We start from the raw sequence: 20,158 nt of genomic DNA, 5'->3' as shown, positions 1-20,158 counted from the left end.
GAAAATGTAAATTTCTAAAGTCTTCCTGAAATGCAACAGTAAAATGTTGTCATTTGATTTGCTGTTTAACTTTCTACAAGATCAGGATCAAGAAGCTTTGCAGAAAATCCAGTAGCGTTGGTACCCCAATCCCTGGCTCTGCAGCAGGAAGATTTCCAATTAAAGTGGACTTTTTGGGAGGGGCAGGGGGTATGAAAGGTGCCCCACGAGAGGGTTTCTGGGCTGCTCCAGTGGACAGGTGGATGGGTGTGTTTAAGAACCTCCACGAGCCTGCGGCATCCCTGAAAACAGAATGGCCTAAATGGAAAGCAGAGTGCACAGTGATCACTCCTGTCTTTCCAGAGGGATGCTTCTGCCCCCCAATTAACTGCTGGAGAGGACAAACTTCGGGGCAAAAGGAGTATTTCCTGAACATAAGGCTAATACTCAGGTCTCTGACATTTTTGTCTCCACTCGGTGAGAGATGGACACACTGGGATATGTTGGAATGAGTCCAGAGGAGGCCATGGAAAGGTCCAAGGGTGAAGCTCCTTTGCTATGGAGCCAGGCTGGGAGAGCTGGGGGGAGTTCACCTGGAGAAGGGAAGGCTCCAGGGAGACCTCAGAGCCCCTTCCAGTGCTTAAAGGGGAATTTACAAGAAGGTTGGAGAGGGACTTTCCACAAGAGCATGGAGTGACAGGACAAGGGGGAATGGCCTTAAGCTGAAGGACGGAAGGTTTAGATTTGATATTAAGAATAAATTCTTTACTATAAGGGTGGGGAGGCCCTGGCACAGGCTGCCCAGAGAAATTGTAAGCTCCCCATCCCTGGCAGTGTCCAAGGCCAGTTTGGATGGGGTTCTGAGTAACCTGGGATAGTGGGAGGTGTCCCTGGCCCATGGCAGGGGGTGGAATGAGATGAGCTTTAAGGTCCCTTCCAAGCCAAACCATTCCATGATATTTAAACAGTGCCCATCCAGATCAAAATTCCAACACACTGTTCTACTGCTGAGTCACTAAACTGAACATTCTGATTCAAGGCCACAGCTTCAAAGGTGCTGATACTGGCAGAAAACAGGGTTTATTAAAATATAGAATTAATCTGCCTGGCTGTGGCAAAGCACAACGACTAAAATGCTTTAAAGACTCAGGTTAGTGCAGTATTGACTGCTGGTATTCAATGTCTAGAATACACCCAGAAATAGAGGGATCATTTATGGAGCTGTGAAAGAATCCCTTGGGGACTTTCTGCAGCTGGTTTGCAGGAGGCACTACACAAAAGTGTGAAATACCTTCTGTTCTTAAGGCATGTGCAAGACCCTTCTCTGGAGGGTCTCCACGGGACAAATGTCACACCCTGATGCAGACAGAGAGGCTTTGTGTGACACAGGTTCTCTAATTAAAGACCTGAATCAAAGCCAGGAGTGTGTGGAGCTTCTCTTTGGATTTAGTGAACCTTAAATCAGCCCTTCCATGTGGCCTTGTGGAATTTCAGATCTTATCAGCACACACCACACAGCAAACTTGGCCAGGGGTGGAAGAGCTCAAAATTAGCTGCCAGTGTGGTTTAGTACTGCAGATTATGAGTCTTCAGATATTCGGTCTATGAGGGATCATCCTGATCTTTCCCTATTTTTTGACAGGCACAACCAGCAGAACTGGGAAAAAAAAAAATTTCAATGCTTTTAATGCTGCTAATGATGTTGTGGACTGTGAAAATGCCTAAATGAAGAAAACCAGTCAGGAATAAAAATAACTTCACGCTGCCTCATTGCCTTTTCCTCTGATCTTTCACCAAAAGTCTTCCTCTGCTCCAGCATTACTCCCACTTTGAGATTCCCTGTGGCCTCCACAGCTTGTACCAGCACAGCTGATTGAGCCTGCAACAGTTTGTGCTGTGGATAGTTCACTTGAAAGTGACATTTAAGAAACTTAATGCTGCTGGTTTTTTAAAAACTAACTTGAGTTCCATCTGGAGTTTTCATTCCTCCATACACATCTCTATTTATATTCTGCTGCTGCTGCACTGATGTGTATTGCCTAGAGCAGCTGTGGCTGCCCCTGGATCCCTGAAGTGTCCAAGGCCAGCATGGATGGAGCTTGGAGCAACCTGGGACAGTGGGAGGTGTCCCTGCCCATGGCAGGGGTGGCACTGGATGGGCTTTAAGGTCCCTTCCAAGCCAAAGCACTCTGGAATTCCATGAAAGCCTCACAACCTCTCCAGCCACACACAAGAAGAGATTTTACAGCAGCATCCAGGTCCGAGTAAGAGATAAATGTGAAGGTCAGAGTGTGGGATGCTAACAGCAGCTCCATCAGAGAGGACAGAGAGAGAAAGGCACTGACAGCTCTCAGGGAAGCAGAGAGACCCTTTCCTCAGGAACACATGCACTGCTGGGCTGGCCCACAGCCTGCTCTGCTCCCTGGCCACCCTGGGAGCTGTTCAGCCTCTGAGGAGCAGCCCCTCGTGCCATGCACTCGCTGCGAGGGCAGCGCTCCCGCTGGGATCCCCATGCCAAAGGCACATGCAGCACCCTGCAGCCAGCCGGGCCAGGAGAGACGGATTTGGGAAGCTGAGAGCCCGCAGGAGCTGCTTTCCTTCTGACCTGAGCAGCAGCTAGTGCACTCTTGTGGTCTTCCAATGTCACCACAAGCTCGTTGTGCTGGGACAGTAAGTTCTTATGCTGTTGCTACACAAAAAGAAGAACATCACACGTTTCACACAAAGTTCATTCTAAAGATCAGTTAGGGAGCCTGGGGGGGGGTTTGAACTAGGAAGATAATTCAATTTATTTTGAAAAGAAAATCCTGAGCTGGAATGGCAGCACTTATTTATCTCACATGGAATGCATATTAAGCAGACAGAGGAAGCGAGCACACCAGGGAAGGTAGTTTGGAGGCCAGGGTTTGTGTAACTAAAATAAAATTAGAAGTAGGGGTAGATGTTGATGAACATTAAAAAAAAAAAACAGAGCTGAAAAAATTAGGCATTGAGTTTTGCCAAAACTCAATTCTGAACTTCTAAAACCAAATTCCCAATTGTAATCTGTACCAATTTTTTTTTTTTTTTTAATGGGCACGTACTTAAAACGCAGGTGGCCAAAGACACATCCAATTCAGCCTATTCCTCTCCTTTTGCTCACATAACAGAAACTACAAGTCTTCAGCACAGCCTGCTTCGGGCTTGGGAAAACTTGGGAAAAAATATTTCCTAATGATCTTGAAAGTTCTCCCCAGTGCAAAGCCTACCTTGACATCCTGTAGCTGGGTGTGAATGTCTTGGTGAGCTTTCCTCAGCTGCCTGTTCTCCTCCTGTAAGTTATACAGGGATTCTGTTGAAAAGAAATGAAAAGAAATACAAAGTTTAAAGCTGGCTGGATTTATAACAGCAGGCTAAGCAGCAAAATTAAGACTATAACACAATCTACATAAAATCCCACACGACTGCTGCAGTAAGAATTAAGCAGAATAATTGTATGGCTTGTTTTTCTTACCTCTCTCCCCAGCCCTATTAAAAAGCTTTCCATTTTCAAGCAGAAAATTTTAACATTTGGTGAAATTTTCTATCGGTGCACCCAGTCTGCACCTGGAATTCTGCATCACTGCTCCCGCTGGGCGCTGCAGATGGCAGAATTCCCTATGGAAATCTGAATCCTGAGAAGGCAGAGAGGAAGGCACCCTCCTCTCTTTCCCCACATCACATCTGGCAAGTGAGAATTTTCTGTCATAAGACCCAGCTACTCCTTTTAAGGGATGCCCAGATGGCCAGCACGCTCCAAAAGCTTCTGGGTCAGGGAGAGAGGCTTCTATTCCCACTTTTTACATGATGTTGACGTGGAGCCAACAAACAACCCCTGCCTGCAGAACCCTCTGCAGACAAAGCTGCAAACAGCTCCAGAACCAACCCCTGTGTTAGGGACACGAGGCAAAGAAGGCTCTGATGGACACAGCCCCATCCTTTTGTTCAATGGAATTGTGTAATGAGGATGGAAGAGGCCTGAAAACTGCCCAGAATCTCGAACAGGAAACTGGATGCCATGAATAAAAACTGAATTCAGCATCCAAGTGTGCAGGTGCAACATGCTCCAGAGGAGCTGGTACATGCAAGGAAAAAGGAGGTATAAAATGAAAATAAAGTCACTTCATAAAGAGGCACAATTACATCTCTGCTAGCAGTGGCAAATACTCTTAAACTGCCTTTCAGTTACAAAAAAGAAGAGGCAAACCTTTTTTTTCAGGTTTATACAAGTCTTAGAATTAAAAATTAAAAACTGGCTCAACAACCTCTGATGCTTGACGGGCTTTTAAGTGCTGGGTTTTTTGCTATTTCTGTAACCCAGACAGAAACACAGAGCACATTGAACAGATTTCAGAGAGAGGCCACAGAAAATCATCAATAAAATGTAACTTGCCAGGAGGCAGAAGATGCACAAATGACCTGTGAGTGAGAACAGAGAAAATGCCTCTCTCACACCACACAGAACACAATGGCAAACACCCAATTTAATGTGGGCAGCCAGACACAGGTTACATTTACCCTTCAGCTTGGAGATCTCCTGCTCCTTTTCCTGCTGCAGCTGCAGGTATCGCTCCTTGTGATCACTGAATGTCCTGCTGAACTCTTCTCCTTGTTTTCGGTGATCTTCCTCAAGGTCAGCGTGCTGTTTCTTTAGTTCTTCGTGTTGACTCTGCAAATACCAAGTTGGGACACTGGAACAGCTCTGTATCTGCACATCTGGCTAATATTGTCTTTGGCAATTTGTTTAATAAGTGCAGATGAATAGGAAGCATTCATAACAGGAAGGTTATTATTCAAAGCATGCACATTGCAGCTCCTTTCAAACACAGAATGATCTCTGTGATGAGCAGGCTCCTGTTCCAGGGCTGTGTCACCTCACCCCAGAGCTGCACTGTCCCCCTGGGAGCTGCTGAATGTGTCTAAGAAAACCCCTACATGTCAAACGACGCGAGGGCTGATAAGTCGGTGTTCCCTACAAGTAATTGCATCTGGTAAGATTAAATTACCCACTGGAAAGCCTGACAAGGAAAAACTGCAGGAAACCACCTTTCAAAAGTAAGAGGAAGGCACTGCCCACACCCTGCCACTCTGCAGTGATACCAGAGCCCAGCCAGGCCGTGTCTTCCCAGCACAAGCAGTTCCTCAGGGGCCCTGCTGTCCCAGTCACCCACCTTCAGCATCTGGTGCTGCACACTCAGGGCGCTGTATCTGCTGTTTGAGTCTTGCTGCAAAACAAAAGCACTCGTGTTAAACCCCCTGGCATCCCCCTGAGCTCGGCACATGCAGCTTTTGGGAGTCACCAGCCAAGGGATACAGCTCCCCAGGAAACAAATCCATCTCTCCCCTGGCTTTGGAGCAGAGCAAGCTCCTACACTCTGCACCTACTGCAGCAACAACCTATTTTAACTCCTGTTACTCAGCTCCCAAACTGCTCCCCAGTTTCAACATGAAATAGCCATAAAATCCTAATTTACTTGCTTTATGAAGAGTTCTCTACAGGTCTCTGGATCCTCTGCCAGATAGAGCTTTCCTTCTGGCACTTGGTACATAAAACAAAGTTTCTTGATGTTTTTATACTTTCCAGTTCAAAGCCCATGTGTTAGAAAGCTGTCACTGTTCTTTTCCCTGGGGGCTAAGCTACAAAAAGATTTCTAACACCTTCTTATTCCCCTTTCCCCTTAAATATAACAACATTACGTTTGAACTACCGTAATATAAACAGGGGATTATTTTCTGAATTAATTTTCTGGAGAGATATTAGTATCTCCCACTATAGCTCAAATAATTAGGAATTGGAGAGCACTTACGAATGCAGAGTAGAACTGGGATAAGTGAGAGCTCTTTCAATTAGTATTTTGCAAGATCTCTTCCTTTGAACAGTCATAATTGCAAAGCATTTCCTTTTCCTTGCAACTCAAATAGCATCAGCTATTAAAAACTTGTGCTAGGCATGATGACTTACCCTTCCTTTATTTAGTGTTTCCTGTGCTTCTAGTTTATAAACAAGAAAATCTGCAACATAAAAGGAAAAGTACTGATGAAAAAAACACCAGGAGGATGAGAATCTGTGCTTGAATAACTCGGCTGTTGGGTACATAAATTCTCTTTAAGAGCTGAACATTTATGCAGAAAAAATTTTCAAAAGGATCTTAAAAAAAACAGAAAAACAACCTATAGAGAATTTGACAAAATGCACAATTTTTGACAAAATATTTTCTTTTAGGAATTTCATAATATATCTTCACTTTAAAGTTTCATATTACAGTGAGAGATGCAGAGTTCAGGCTCAAGACTACAGATGGGTAATTAAATCTGCTACATTAACTCTCCCAGCAGAGGCCCAAGAGCATCATTCAAAAGGAAAAGGATATTTATAAATCGTGTATTCTTGGAAATAATAAAACATTTCCTCATTTGCTCCTCGATCCTCTCTCTTTTCAGGGTTTGAAAAGGTGTCTCACCCTTGGGTAGCAGCAGGACCATTCTACACTAGATGGCACCAGAAACCCACTGAGACCTGCACGGTGAGAATCGTTTATTCCTCCTTGTCAGCTTTGCTACAGTAATATTTTTAATTCAGCAGCTGAGTCCTCAGTTTTAGGAAGAATAGAGGCTCTACTCTAAAATTTGCAGTGAATTTAGAGACTGAGGAAACTCAGAGGATGGGATCCTGCTGAACTTGCACAGAGGGCAGAGGTCTAAGAAGTACAATTTGTGTTTGCCCCTCACACACACCTAGAATTTAGTGTTAATCAGGAAAAGGCATGTAAGCATGTGCTCACCCCAAAGAACACGTAAAGGTACTGATTCCAAGTTTAATTTCCCGTTGATGGAATGCAGGAAAAGATCCCACGGTTTTGGTACAAGTTTTGAATTTTTGGCATGCCAGGACAGCATTTACACATGCCCATACCCCACAGTGTTGGGTTTTTTATGCACATGGATACAAACATAGTCTCTGGGTATATTACTTCATGTTGCAGTCATTTGTAAATAGTATTTAAAAGATGATTGCTTTTTAAAAGATCTGATTAAAAAAGATTAAATAAAAAAGAACTAGCAAAAGACCAGCACAACTCTGCCAAGTGGATCCTAATATATTGCTAATATATTATCCAGCTCATTTAAAACTGAAGAAAAGCCATTTGAAATTACTTTCTACTATAATCAAGCTAAATGTCAAAGTGAAAAGCACATTTTTACCTTCCTTCGCTTTCTTATGTTCCAGCCTTTCCTTTTGTAATGACTTTTCTAATCTTGACCGGTGCTCATACACAACTGAGAAGAGAAATTTTGTACAAATCCCTTTAAAAAGTAACAGGCACAAACCCCACACCACCCACCCCAACACACCCAGTGAGTGCTGGCACGGAATACACCAGGAAAATCCAAGTGGAATGAGGTCATGGGACAAAGGGCAGTTTGTATCCCCTGTGACAGGAACTTTTTTCCTTTTTGCACGCTTTATCGATCCCAAATCCTGGGTTATTTGCATTGCTAAACATGGAATGGGATAAGCAGGCGAGGGATTTGCTTATGGAGGCAGCCAGCTGTGGTGGAGCTACCAAACCCTCTTCCCTTCTCAGGAATGCAGGGACATTTTCCACGTTTCTCTCCTCCCCTGCCTTGTTTGCACAGAGACAAGGGAATAAGACAGGACAGCTCTGCTGCCAGAGGAATTCCTGGCAGCACACGAAGCGTCACAAAGAGGGAAGGGAGATGCCCAAGGGCAGAGGTGCAGCAGGGCGCTGGACAGGCTGCCTGGGCTGAGGCATGGGGAACCCGGGAGCCACCCTGAATTCTTCCAAGAACTGGGAATACAGCATTCCTTTGCACTGTCTCCCAGAAAAAATGACTCCCAAAGACTGTCCAAGCTGCCCATGATTCCTTTGCAGACACCATCCCAAAATGGGGGTTACATTTATGACTTTGTTTGTTGTATCCAGGTGTGTTCAGGACATCCAACATCCTCTGGCACAAAGTTCCCCATTTGGCTGCCAGTAAAGCAGGATTTCATTCAGCCTGTGCTTTGGACATGGAGTTTGGGGGTGGCACATCAGACCCTATTTACCCTTTCCTCACCTCTCATTATCTGAAACAGCCAAGTTTGCAGCAAAGATATTGATTGAAACTCCTGGAAATATACAATTATATGTGTTTAATAGTACAATTACATGTGCTTAAGCTCAGTTTAACACAAATGCCTTTCACTGCCAAATTACAGTTTGCATTCTTTTAATGAGTTATTAATTTGTATTAAAACAATGAGTGATTTTTCCATCAAAACTAGGAAACTCATTTTTCTGAGAATGTGAGCATAAGCCTTCAACAAGAAGCGCCCAATAAAGATTTGTATCTTGGCAGCCACAGAAAACTCCTCTTGCATCTTAAAACATGTTCTTTATTCCACCAAGGTGCATTCTGCAGCCTTATCTACCAGTGTTTACGTTTTGACTCAGAAGCTGGATTGCTAATCAATCCCTGGCACCTATCTCCACTTTGCTATTTATCTTCAAAAGTCAAGGGCATCAGTCAAGATGAGCCAAAGTATCAACACCCTCTGTAGGAAAACAAGCAGGCAATGAATATTCACAAAGTCACTACCAGGCTTGGAGAAGGGGAAGAAAAAATAAAAAAGGCAGTAGTACAGTGATGGTTTTATTCAGGCCCTGAAGGTGGTGAACGCTGAATTATTGTGCAAAAGGAACAGTGGTTGTAGCACAGCAGCTCAGGAGAGCAATGAAAATCCATAATAGGCTTCCCCTCCCATGCAATCGGGGTGGAACAGGCTTTTTGGCAAACACGCGAAACCACAAATGGATTTGGAGGGAGCATTTTCCATTCCACTGCTCCGTCTGCAAGTGCACCTTCCACGGCTCCTCCCGGTGCTTTAACAAGTGTGTGTGTGGGGGGAAACCCTGCACAGCAAACCCATCACAGGGGCAGCAGGAAAGGGCCAGGAGAAGGCAGGATTTGGGGTTCAGGGACCTCTCAGAGCTCAGAGAATCCCTGCTGAGCTCGGGGTTTCACCCTGCACTTGCAGAGTCTGAACTCAGGCAGTGCATCCTCTCCTCTACCTGCTGTGTGCCAACCCTTGAAATACTGGGACAAAGCTGGAGAAGTCCTAAAACAGCCCCTCAGGTGGCTAAAAAGGACAAGAAAAACCTCCTCCTCCACCTCTGCCCTTTGAGTTCAGTTACTGGTAGGCTCAGCACATTTCTCTCTGATAAAAGTCCATCGAGTACAATGTACTGAAGGTGTTGATCAAGAATAATTATTAACAAAGCACAGCTTCCATGTTTTCTCACTTGCTCCTTTGGGGAGTAGCTTGCAGGTCAGATTTTATAAGTACATACAGGAGTTAATCTCCCATAAATTTGAATTATTTCCACCAGTTAGGAACTTTAGGAAGAGCCCAGACTACAAAGGGCTTGTTACTACAGCAGGGATTTCTCCTACTTCGCTGCCAGCCTGGATATAAGATGTCTGAGCAAGAATCTGAATGAAATAAATACACTGAAAAACAGGTTTTCGAGAAAAGTCCACCCCAGGAAGGGGTGGAACCTACATAAGGAATCTGACAAAATCCCACGGCTGGGATGCACAAATAATTCTTCCTAGGGTAAGCTTTTAATTTTGTACGGATCTTTGCACAAATAATTGAACTTTACTTCACCATTATATTTAATAGAATGGTAAAAAAAATGGGGACAAATACTGTCATCTAATCTAATAGCTAACAGGCCCTATTCCAAAGCTGGATTTACTGCAGGTATCAGTTTAATTCTTGAAATTACCTATAGAATGTAACCTACACAAATGAACAAAGAACCACAAACTCACAGAGCCCAGAAACTGAACTGGTAACCTCACAGATCAATAAACACCTTTCACCTTCAACAAGGAAACACTGAACAGTCTTGGAACTCATCCCAATAAAATCAAGTCCTTAAGATTTTCCCCATAAAGAAAAGGAATTGAGGGAGAAGGGAGGTGTGGGATGCCCTGCATGTTCCCAGATTACACCACTCAGACCAGTGCTGAACGTTAATTGCAACACAGGAGTCAGGGAGGTGATGAAATTGAGATTGTTTAACAGTCAAGGTTCCTTCTCTTATCTTTGCTCTGTACCTCTAAGCAATAAAGCCATTATTAAGCAAATAAGCCATTACTGTACATTTAAAAGAAAGCACTGCCTAGTTTACATTATCAGCAATTTTGTGACCGTGCTACATTAATCATTTGATCAGAAAGATGATCCCAGAGTCTAAAATGACCCAGCTCCCATTACCTTACATACTGGAAAATTAAGATTACACTGGGATTCAAAAATACATGATACAAGAAATTTTACTAATTTCAACATGATTGTTTGTAACACAATTCTGAAGTCATCATTCTCCAAGCTTACAGTAACATCTTTCACTTAAAACCAGCAGATTTCAGTAGTCTTGGCAACTATCAGTGTTGTTTTCCCTCACACTGTGGCAGAGTTGAGCTGAACCAGCAGCGTGGGGTAAACCACACTGGCACTTCTCTAGTGACACTGCCAAGGCCTGCAGAACACAGACTTGCTATAAAAACAGTTCATTCCCCATTCTTGCCCTGCAAGTAGAACCATTTCAACTGTGAACCCACGGAAAAAGCTTTTCTGCTGAGAGTAAAGCATTTCCATGAGCCAAAGTAGAATCCTTTCAATAGGGGATGTAGGATAAATTCTCTAATCCAATGAAAATAATTAAAATTTTGATCTCAGGTGACATTTCATGCCTCCTCTGACACATTTCATGCTGTGAGGAGATGTTAATCATACAGCAAGAGCTGCTCCCCAAGCTTCCAGCCCAGTATTTAAATCAGTGAATCTGCTTTCAAACAAGGAGATCCGCTGATTTCACTACTGGTAATCTTATCAGAAACAGATTATCAAACTGTGGGTAGCTGCTGGACAAGCAGCAGGATTCCCCACCACAGTACAAGCCATGCTGGCCACAGCATCACGGTGTGAGCTTCATCTATTTCAGACTCAACTGAGGCTTTAGCAATGAATGGATATTCAAGTGACACTGCAAATATCTTAGCAAAAATGGAAGTATTCCCACAATAAAGACTAGGAAATCTGTGTTTTAGGTACAGCACAAGGAAACAACATTACAGAAACCATCTATTTATCATAGAATGGTTTGGGTTGGAAGGCACCTTAAAGCTCATCTTTTTCTGCCATGGGCAGGGACACCTTCCACTATCCCAGGGTGCTCCAAGCCACAATATTTACCATATATTGAACAAAATATTGCAGCTATTCAATAATTTATGTCCCTGAAGTTTCCTGGTGTGAATTTCCACAAAAAGGACAGAAATAGAAACCAAGGTAACGTGAAACTGATTTGTGTGTGAGGCTTCATTACGGAAGATGCAGGCAGGGATGGACTGCTCTCATTCTGCTCTCTGCAAACCACAGCTGGCACTGTGTGCACTATGAGAATTACCTTCCAAACAAACTCCTACACTTTGCAATTTACTCACATGATCAAATAATGGCTTTGTCTAATTACAGCCAGTCATGTCAAATTCCCCCTGGAAAACCACACCATGCATGGGCAGTTGTGCTTAAAAATGACCTCTGCTTTGACTGAATTCCCACATCATTTAATTTGCTCAGAGTATTAATAATTTGAAAAGTTTGTATTTAATATCTGGATCTTCACATTCAGGGGATTTTTTTTTTTTTAAGAGAAAGCATAACATCTGCTTTCAGAGATCCTGCACCAAAAATGAGCTATCAATTAAAATACATGTGTTCCTCTGACTCAGTGTTCCAGTAAGAAGTTCTAACCAAAAAGCTCCAGTAAGTGGTTCCAGTTTTGCCTTCACTGCAGTTCTGAAAAATGGGAAATGCTGGAGAATTTGGCACATTAATGCACTCTACCTCAGAAACACACACTTGTATTTCTAAGAGATCATTGTGGCCTCTATTCAATCATAAGGATGACAGGAAAATTAATTTCTAAACTGGAGCAAGCATCCACATTTAATAGAATCCTTTTACTCCACCCTGCTTCCCATAGAGCCTTTCTTAGAAGTCAATAACACCTCTAGGAAACAACAGATTTAAGATAAGTTGGGACAGAAGAAGGATTTATCATGTTCAAACAGTAAACTGTAATAGCTGCTGCTAAAAATAAGGTTGAGAATGGGTATTAAATGCGATTAAATATTTAATCCCTTACAGATAGGCTTCAGACCTGACTTTTATCAGGAAGGAGAGCATGTTTTCCAGAAAAGATTTCCAGTGCACTCAACAAAAGGTTTCTTCCAACCCTTGGTACTGTGGGTGGGATCAGCATCCCACCCTGCATTGCTGTTTTCTATACACCAGTAGATGATAAAGGTTTTTTTTTTTCTTGGAGTGATGATAAATGCAAATAGTTCAAAGAAAAATGGTGTCGTGATTTGAGACGTAAATTAGCAGAAAAATACACAAACTTTGATAAAAGCTGCAGAGACAACAGTTTTCTTCTCACATCATCTCTGAATCTCTGGGTCTGCTCAACCCTCAGCTCCAGGAAACAAGGGCCTGTTCTTTCTGTCAAAAATTATTTTAGACTTTTTTTTCAATTTTATGCAGGTCTAGTGATTGTATCGACATGGTGTCAGGATCTACATGAGTATCTATATTCAGGAATTAGTAAAAAATAGACCTTGAAGAAAAAACCCCAATCTATAGATGCACAAACTACATCCAGAAATCAAGAGTTTGAGTTAGTGATTGATTTTTTGACTGAAAATGGCTTGGTTGAGTGTGTCAGTGTGGATAGGAGCAGGCTCCTTGCTCTGCCCTCTGGGAGCTCAGGCAGACCATACTTCTCTCTCATCATCTCTGTAATTAAGCCCTGGAAATGACTGCCAAACTCTGGGATCTGAGTCACCTCAGGAAAATAAGATAGCTAATTTCAGATACCTTAGGGGAGGGAGAAACCACAGAGGACGAGGTGGAGCAATTGCAGTTTCTTTTATTTCTTAATTAATGATGCATAGCAGAAAATCTCAAAAAGTTTGGGTTCTGCTACATGGCCAGAAAAAGATCAGAACTGCATCCAGCTCACAAGACCCTTCCTTAAACAAGGAGAGCATCCAAACAGGTTGGATTCCTCAAGTGCTCACCTCAGGCTCCAACAAGACTAGAAATTCATGCCCCTGAATCCTGAAAAAGAATCACAAGAAAAATCACCCAGCAAAGGATTCAGCTTTAATTACTTGTTCTGTATAGCTCTTTTTTTTCAGTAATCTGATTTATTTAGCTTTCATTACCATCAAACCTCAAAACAGCACCTGACTTTCAGCAGGACACATTAAATGACTTTTTCCCTGCAAGGATCCCATTCCAAAAAGAGGAAAGTGAACGCCGTTAGCCACAAATTGCTGGCAATATTCTCACCAGCACATCAGAGATGCTATAATGGGCACTCTAATCTCACACAGGGTGGAAGCCTTACTCATAAATTGCCCCACCCAAACTTGCAGGCTGACAAGCAAACGCCAGCCCAGTGAGGCAATGTGCTTGGAACGTCGTTTTAAAGGCTTAGGAATTCAGGCAGGCAGGAGTATGTGACAGGAGATGACTGTCCAAGAAGCCAGAATGCAAACTCACCACCACCAACCCATCCTACCTCCCTCCTCCTGCCCCAGCTCTGAAGTGTCCACTCAACTCCATCACTGACAAGCTTTAGGAGACTTAAATCAACATCAGTAACAAATATTGGGATCTGTTTTGCATCATGTTGGCCACCAGGTCTTGTGTTAAACCAGGGAGGGGGAACACCAAAACCCAGGGAACAAACCCACCGTATTGCCTCATTCTGCTCAATATTCCCCCAGACTGCTCTGTGATCCTCAGCCAGGGACCAGCTGGGGTGCAGAGGAAATGCTGCTGCACTGGTAGAAATTTATCCTGGAACTGTTACGTCCACAAGGAAAGGGCACTTGGGCATGGATTACAGGAATGAAAAAACAGAAATATGGGCACGTGCTCAATTTATCTTTCAAGTCAGAATTCAGCTGCTGGACATGGAAATTCTGCTATGGACCTGGAAAACAAACTTCCCTGAGTTAACTGATCTGAACAGAGCTCCAGCACCTTTTCTGTGTACTTGGGTTATGAGTAAAAGCTGGATAATTCCAGATAACCCCAAATCTTGACGTTGAGCTGCAAAACAAACACGTATCTATCTAGTTATATACATACATATATGTACATGCAAAAGCATATATGAATATACCTTACACCACATACCTCTTCCATACTAAAATTCTGCACAATTTCAAGCATTTCATGTGTTTCAAGTATTTAGAACATTAAATATCCATTGAAAATGTGAAGGGAGGTACAGCAGCCAGGTGCTCAGAGGAGGTTACAAACCAAAGCTTTCCCTTTCAGGAAGCCAGGTAGGAGAATTTGGGATGCTGTCCTTGCCATTTCAGGGGAAGTACACACAGAACCAACCTTTCCTCTTACAGTGCTACCATGGATCTCTCAGGCAGCAACAAAACACCATCAAAATAAGTGCTGCAGTGTTATGTGCAGCCTGAAAGTCATAGGAATGACAGGAATTCAGGATTCTGGTTTTAGGAAGAACAACCAACCACACAGGAGCTGCAGTAGATGCAGCTCTACTTGTCTGATGCATGTGAGCCATCAAATTAGTGTTGGTTCTTCCCAGCTCTGCCAACTCAAGGTACAAGTTTAAGGCACTATAAAAGAGGGATGTGACAGTGAAGTACACCCACATCTGTATGATGTCGGAGCAGCTTTGGCACCTGTGCAGTTTTCAGGGTAGATATGAACCCCTAAGGTGACACAGAACTGTGATCCAGTACTGTGGTGCACTGTGCAATTCTACACACATAAAGCTACCTCAGATCTGACCAACTCCTAGCAGGTCACCCCACAGGGAGTCTTGATTTAGGAGAATTAGCACAACAGGTCCAGAGGAATCCACATTCGCTTTACAGCCGGTGCTTTCTAGCACTGGATCAGAAACCTCTGAGGAAATCCACACCTTGTCCAGAGTAGGGAAAACTCTTTTAAATCCATAGTCCCTGCTGGGCGGGCTCCCAAGATCACAGGACAGTCTCAGGCTGCACAGAGATTGCACAAAGCCATCAGACACGTTAAGACTCTCAGAGGAAGAGCAGGAAAAATGAAGATAGTAAAAGGCACTAACTGTAGGCTGTTATTAGGATTAGGGATGAAAACAGATTAAACAGATTAAAATAGTACACGAGGGGTTACTTAACACCCAGAGGATGAGAAGACAGAAGCTGCAAGGGCTAAAAAGACATCTGTAGATACTTTCAATCCTGCAGCAGTCACAGGTACAATCAGGCTCACCTGCAGCTCTCAGTGTGGTTCTGTTCTAGCAACTGAAGCCTGCTCCTGTATGGCCAACGATTCAAGACTTAGTCTGACACATTTTTAAAGGAGGTAAAGAGCACCAAGTTTTGGTTTTATCATTTTAAGAAATGCTAAGTAAGATTATCTCTATATTTCAAATGTATATAGTGCTCAAAGAATGAGATTTAAAAATAATCAGCTTACTGGGAAGATCAGCTTCTCTATGAAAGACCTTATAGATAACAATGACTTTAGGTTTTCTCAGCAGTCAAACAATTTTGTGTCATCTCTAAATTTTGCCCCTGGTATTCCCTTTGTGGATTACAAAAGCAGCCCTACTTTCTCCACGCCCAGCAGAACTTTGATAGAGAAAAATGCCAAAGTTTGATGTTCTTTACAAAATCTTCTGCAATCTGATCCTCTAAAGGGGGCGAGTTTAAGATCCCAGCCTTTCTAACGCAGTTACTGTGTTCCCCAGGTCTGCCATCCTTCCCTTTGTACCCTGGGCTTATTCCAAGGGGCACAAACACTTCCCAGTGGAGTGGCTGGAGCTGTGAACACCAGAGAGAGCAGAACTCCCCGAAACGGAACCACGTGCAGCTCTCTTCATATCAGGTGTGTTTGTTAATGATTCTGAGACTCTTCCTGCACCATTTCCCAGTGATCTGTGCATTCTGCCCTGGTATTTTCCTACGTACTCCCAGGAGATTGAGCCTCCTTCATGTGTTGCTGTGTTTGAGCAAAACAAGGCAATGAAAAAGATAAAAATCTAAGAACGGTGGCTTTTCAAGGAAAAACAGAAAGAACAGCTCATTCGGGCATGAAGAACTGGCAAGTACCAAAAAGAAGGTTGTTATTAGCTACATAGATTTAAAAAAACCCATAAAAATGTGAAAAACAGTAGGGGGGACAGTAGGAAGTGATGGGAGCTGCACTCTGAGCTACAGCTGAGGATCTTGGTTCAGATTTTGGGCAGACCAAAGGCACTCAGGTCCTACACTACAACCATGTCCATAAACTCAGGAGTGTCCATGAACCTCAGGCATTTCACAAATGGACTCAAGTTTCACTCACAAGCCCTGACAGGGGCACTCACAAGCTCCTCTCTGTGCAATCAGGAAAGCAACTGCCTTTGTAGGCTCCAGCAGTCACAGCAAAACCCAACAAAAAGTCAGACAACAGGTGATATTTCACTGTCATCCAAGAGATTCAATCCAGTCAGACTTCCAGGGGCACAGCCACAATACAGCCTCAGGATCCTCAAAGACACCACTTTTAGAAGCTGCCTTTTATTTTTTTAGTTTACATTTAAAAATAAAAAGCCTCCTGATTAAATGGTTGTTCAGGAAATAGAAGTCCAAGGTATCCTTTTCTGCACAGCTTTAAAGTCTTATTTAATCACCCAGGAGAGCTGTGAACACCAAGAAACCAACCCCTGTTGATACAGCACCCTCCTTTCCTTTAACTTTGCCCTTCAACTGGCTTCTTTTTAAAAGATTTCAGAGTGCTTCCATCATATTTCAGGCCCCAGAGTTATCTCTAGTCCAGGATCTATAGACAAACTGGTTATGGTGCATGGAAAAGATAAGTTGCATCACTTTACCAATGCAATACCTTAATTTTATTGTTCTCATAAAACAGTAAACTCAAAGAATAATCTTTGGACAGCCAAGAGATGTAGCTCAGATATTCTTAGAGGTTTGTTTTCATTGGCCATCAGGAATATTGTTTATTTAAAATCCAGGTCATTTAAAATCAAAAGTTCAAAGTGCAGTCAGATACTGCACCTGCAAATGGGATTTTCTGTCAGCATTTTATGTTGTGTCCAAGTCTCTGCTTAAAGAGAATTCCTTCCTGTTGTTCCATAACAAAGAGTTAAATAGGAAAGGTTCAGGAATGGGTTTGGTGGTGGATATCACAGTCAGCACTGTGCTTGTGTCTCTCCAGCTGAGCTGGGCATGGGCACAGGCTCTGAATTCCCTGTGCTCTCCTCACTAACAAACTCCTACTGCAAAAATCCAGGGCCACTGCAGAGAGACAGGGAAGAAAAGTTTATTTCCCAAATCCTCTGGAGTCCTCAGGAACATAACTTCCCTTTCCTTCAGTGGGATATTAGGCAGCTAGTGGCTGCTGCTGCATTTTGTATTTCTCTGGGCTCTCACCCTCTCTTAGGTCTAACATCTACTTCCAGAACACAGCAAAATTTAAAGAACCATTTTTTATTGTTACATTTTTCCTTCTATTCTGTGACTTAATTGCCAGTGATTATTTTTTTTAAACAGGGTTTACTGCTACTGTACTTGGCATAGATAAATCCTCCTGCTTAATGGGCTTGATACGCTGGCATGGATCCCAGAACCATGTGAGTTTATTGCATGGATCATCAAATCTATTAATGTTATCAGATCCTGGTCTATATTTCACATTTCCCATTGACACACTGACACAAGCAAGAGAATTACACAAAATGCAGCTCCCACAATTGCCTGCTGCTCCCATGAACATGCTTGGACAGATGATGGCTACTCAAAATAATGTTTCAAGCATGGAAAGTTCAAACCAGAAGTCCAGACCTCACATATCTGATCCAGAGAATCTCTCCTCTGTGTAAGGATAAAGGTTGTTGCATGCTCCTCTTTGGCAGAGCCGGAGTGACAGAAAAAGCCAACTTGTCAAATTTTAACTTGAGAACAAGATGTTCCTGTGTCCCCTGTTGGCAAATGCACAGCCTAGCAAGAGTAGCCCTTTAGCCATCTGCCACACACCCACTTCCCAGCCAAACATTTACACCTTTTTCGGGACTAAAATGAAGGTTTCTGGCAAAAAGCTCCACGGTATTACCTGGAAATGGCCTGAAATTGAAATACTAGGTAACGATGGTGTCAGCTGGTGACTAAACACACTGAAGGAACAAATCACAGTAAGAATCTTACAGCATAAGCCCAACTCTGTGCTCTCTGCACACAAACTGTGTGCTGCCAGGCATGCTTTGATGGATGCTTCCACAGGGAAAAGGATGGCTGAGGATCATCCTGAAGTTTAGTGTTGCTACAGCAGATCCCTCTGATTCTTCTATGCTATTTTGAGAAAGAAAACTTGAAAGCTGGCTCTGGGCTTTATCTGTGCTGACCTGATAACCTTGCACTTGACAATTAGAGAGGTGCTGAGGTCTTTCACTTCCCAGACCACTGATGTTTCAGGTACATCCCTGCTGCTTTGCTTCTGATTTCTGGGCATGCACATGTCAGACACAGACACCTTTTCATCTCCAACTACAGGACACCCATATCTGCATCCTTAAACCAAGATACACAAGGATCTGTATTTATGTGGCACCTTTAAGCCAAGAAATTCAAAGTTATTCCAAAAGTAATAGAATAGCCTTACCCGTGTAACTTGCTTGAACTTTACTTTTAAATCACCCTTTAAAAACACTTTATTAGAATACTCCTCTCCTCCATCCTGGAGCTATTTAAGGTTTATGCTGCCCAGGAGCTGCAGATGGATGTTCAGTTTAAAACCCTGCAAAGACAACAGAGAAGCCCACAAAAATCCCAGCCTGGACACGGTCTGTACTGTTCGATGGGCAGCAGGCAGCACGCCTGCCTTTCCCTTTTATGCCAGGAGCTGCCAAGTGATGTGCAGTCCTTTGGGAATAAGAGTCACTGCAGGCTGTGTGGGAGCGAGTGGGAATGAGAGCTCTCTAGGAATCCACGACAAAACCTCACCCTGACCTCGGCGGGGCTGGGATCCCAGCGCGGGGAGACCCTACAACCCCACAGGCTGCAGGAAAAGAAGGGGGGGAAGGAGCAAAACTTTGAGAGAGCCGGAGGAAGAGGAGGAGGAGGGTGTTCTGCAAGCCCTGGGGAAGGGCAGCAGAGGCTCCTGCCGAGGGAGTACCTTGTAACTGAGCCGAGAGGGACTCCTGATGCTGCTGGTACTTGAGCGCCGTGGCCTCAGCCTTCCTCAGCTGGCCCTGCAGCTCGTAGTAGAGCATCGCCCCGTACAGGAACCCGAACACCACGGTCAGCAGCAGCAGCGTCTGGAAAATCCGCTTCTGTTTCCGGGAGCACATCCCGTTACCCATGTCCCCGGCGGGGTCCCGAGGGCCCCCGCCCGTCACGGCTCAGCAGCGAGCGGGAGGCGGCGGCATCGGAGGCCCCGGGAGGAGGAGGAGGAGAAGGAGGAGGAGGAGAGGAAGGGAAGGAGGGGCGGCGGAGGCGGGGCCGGCCCAGCGTTTCAGCCCCTGGGCACGGCCGCGGCGGCCGGGGCGGTCTCCCCGGTGCGGGCAGCAGCGGGGCTCATGCTGGGGATGCTCCGTGTCGCTGCGGCCGTGCGCCGGTCCCTGCGGCCGGGGGGGGCTGCGGGCCGGGGCTGCGGGGAACAAAGGCAGGTCCCGGTCCCGCACTGACGTGTCCCCGCTCGGCCGCGGCTCCCCCGCCGCGGGATCCCCGAAGGAAGTCCCGCTCCGGGCGCGGCCTCATTGGGTCGGGCCGCGGGGCTCTGCCCTCCCTCCGGAGCGCATTGGGTGCCCGCCGCGTCCGTCCGGGGCGGGCCGCGCTTCCCCGCCCGCCCCTCCCGCCGCCAGCCTCATCCCCTCAGCCCCGGGGCGGGGGCGCCTCGGGAGCGGGGCTGGTGTGGTGATGAACACGGGCTGTGACAGCGGGGCTGTGACAGCGGGGCCCGTGTGGCACCGCCGCGACCGTCTGGGGCTCAGGAGTACCGGGAAGACAAAGCTCCAAGGAGCCTCTTGTAGCCAAGCACCTGAGG

At 44.7% G+C, this 20,158-nt stretch overlaps 1 protein-coding gene across 3 annotated transcripts in view; it reads right to left on the bottom strand.

Moving 5' to 3' along the window:
• The window catches only part of GOLIM4 (golgi integral membrane protein 4), a 30,208-nt gene extending 10,384 nt beyond the window's left edge, over positions 1-19,824 (bottom strand). For 2 of the 3 annotated variants that reach the window (XM_048314502.1, XM_048314503.1), the window contains exons 1-6: positions 19,289-19,824; positions 7,201-7,275; positions 5,960-6,009; positions 5,169-5,222; positions 4,516-4,666; positions 3,228-3,310 (exon numbers count right to left, since the gene is read on the bottom strand). In XM_048314502.1, coding sequence (XP_048170459.1) covers positions 3,228-3,310; positions 4,516-4,666; positions 5,169-5,222; positions 5,960-6,009; positions 7,201-7,275; positions 19,289-19,475 — 600 coding nt within the window. In that variant the 5' untranslated portion in view covers positions 19,476-19,824. Of the gene's footprint in view, positions 1-2,584; positions 2,669-3,227; positions 3,311-4,515; positions 4,667-5,168; positions 5,223-5,959; positions 6,010-7,200; positions 7,276-19,288 lie in introns of all 3 variants that reach the window. The other variant, XM_048314501.1, reaches the window with a different exon arrangement.
• Between the last annotated feature and the right edge of the window lie 334 nt (positions 19,825-20,158).

Source organism: Corvus hawaiiensis, chromosome 10 (assembly GCF_020740725.1).
Source record: "Corvus hawaiiensis isolate bCorHaw1 chromosome 10, bCorHaw1.pri.cur, whole genome shotgun sequence".
Lineage (NCBI taxonomy): Eukaryota > Metazoa > Chordata > Aves > Passeriformes > Corvidae > Corvus > Corvus hawaiiensis.
The sequence above is the reverse complement of the archived record's forward strand: the minus strand, read 5'-3'. Positions and strand labels throughout refer to the sequence as shown.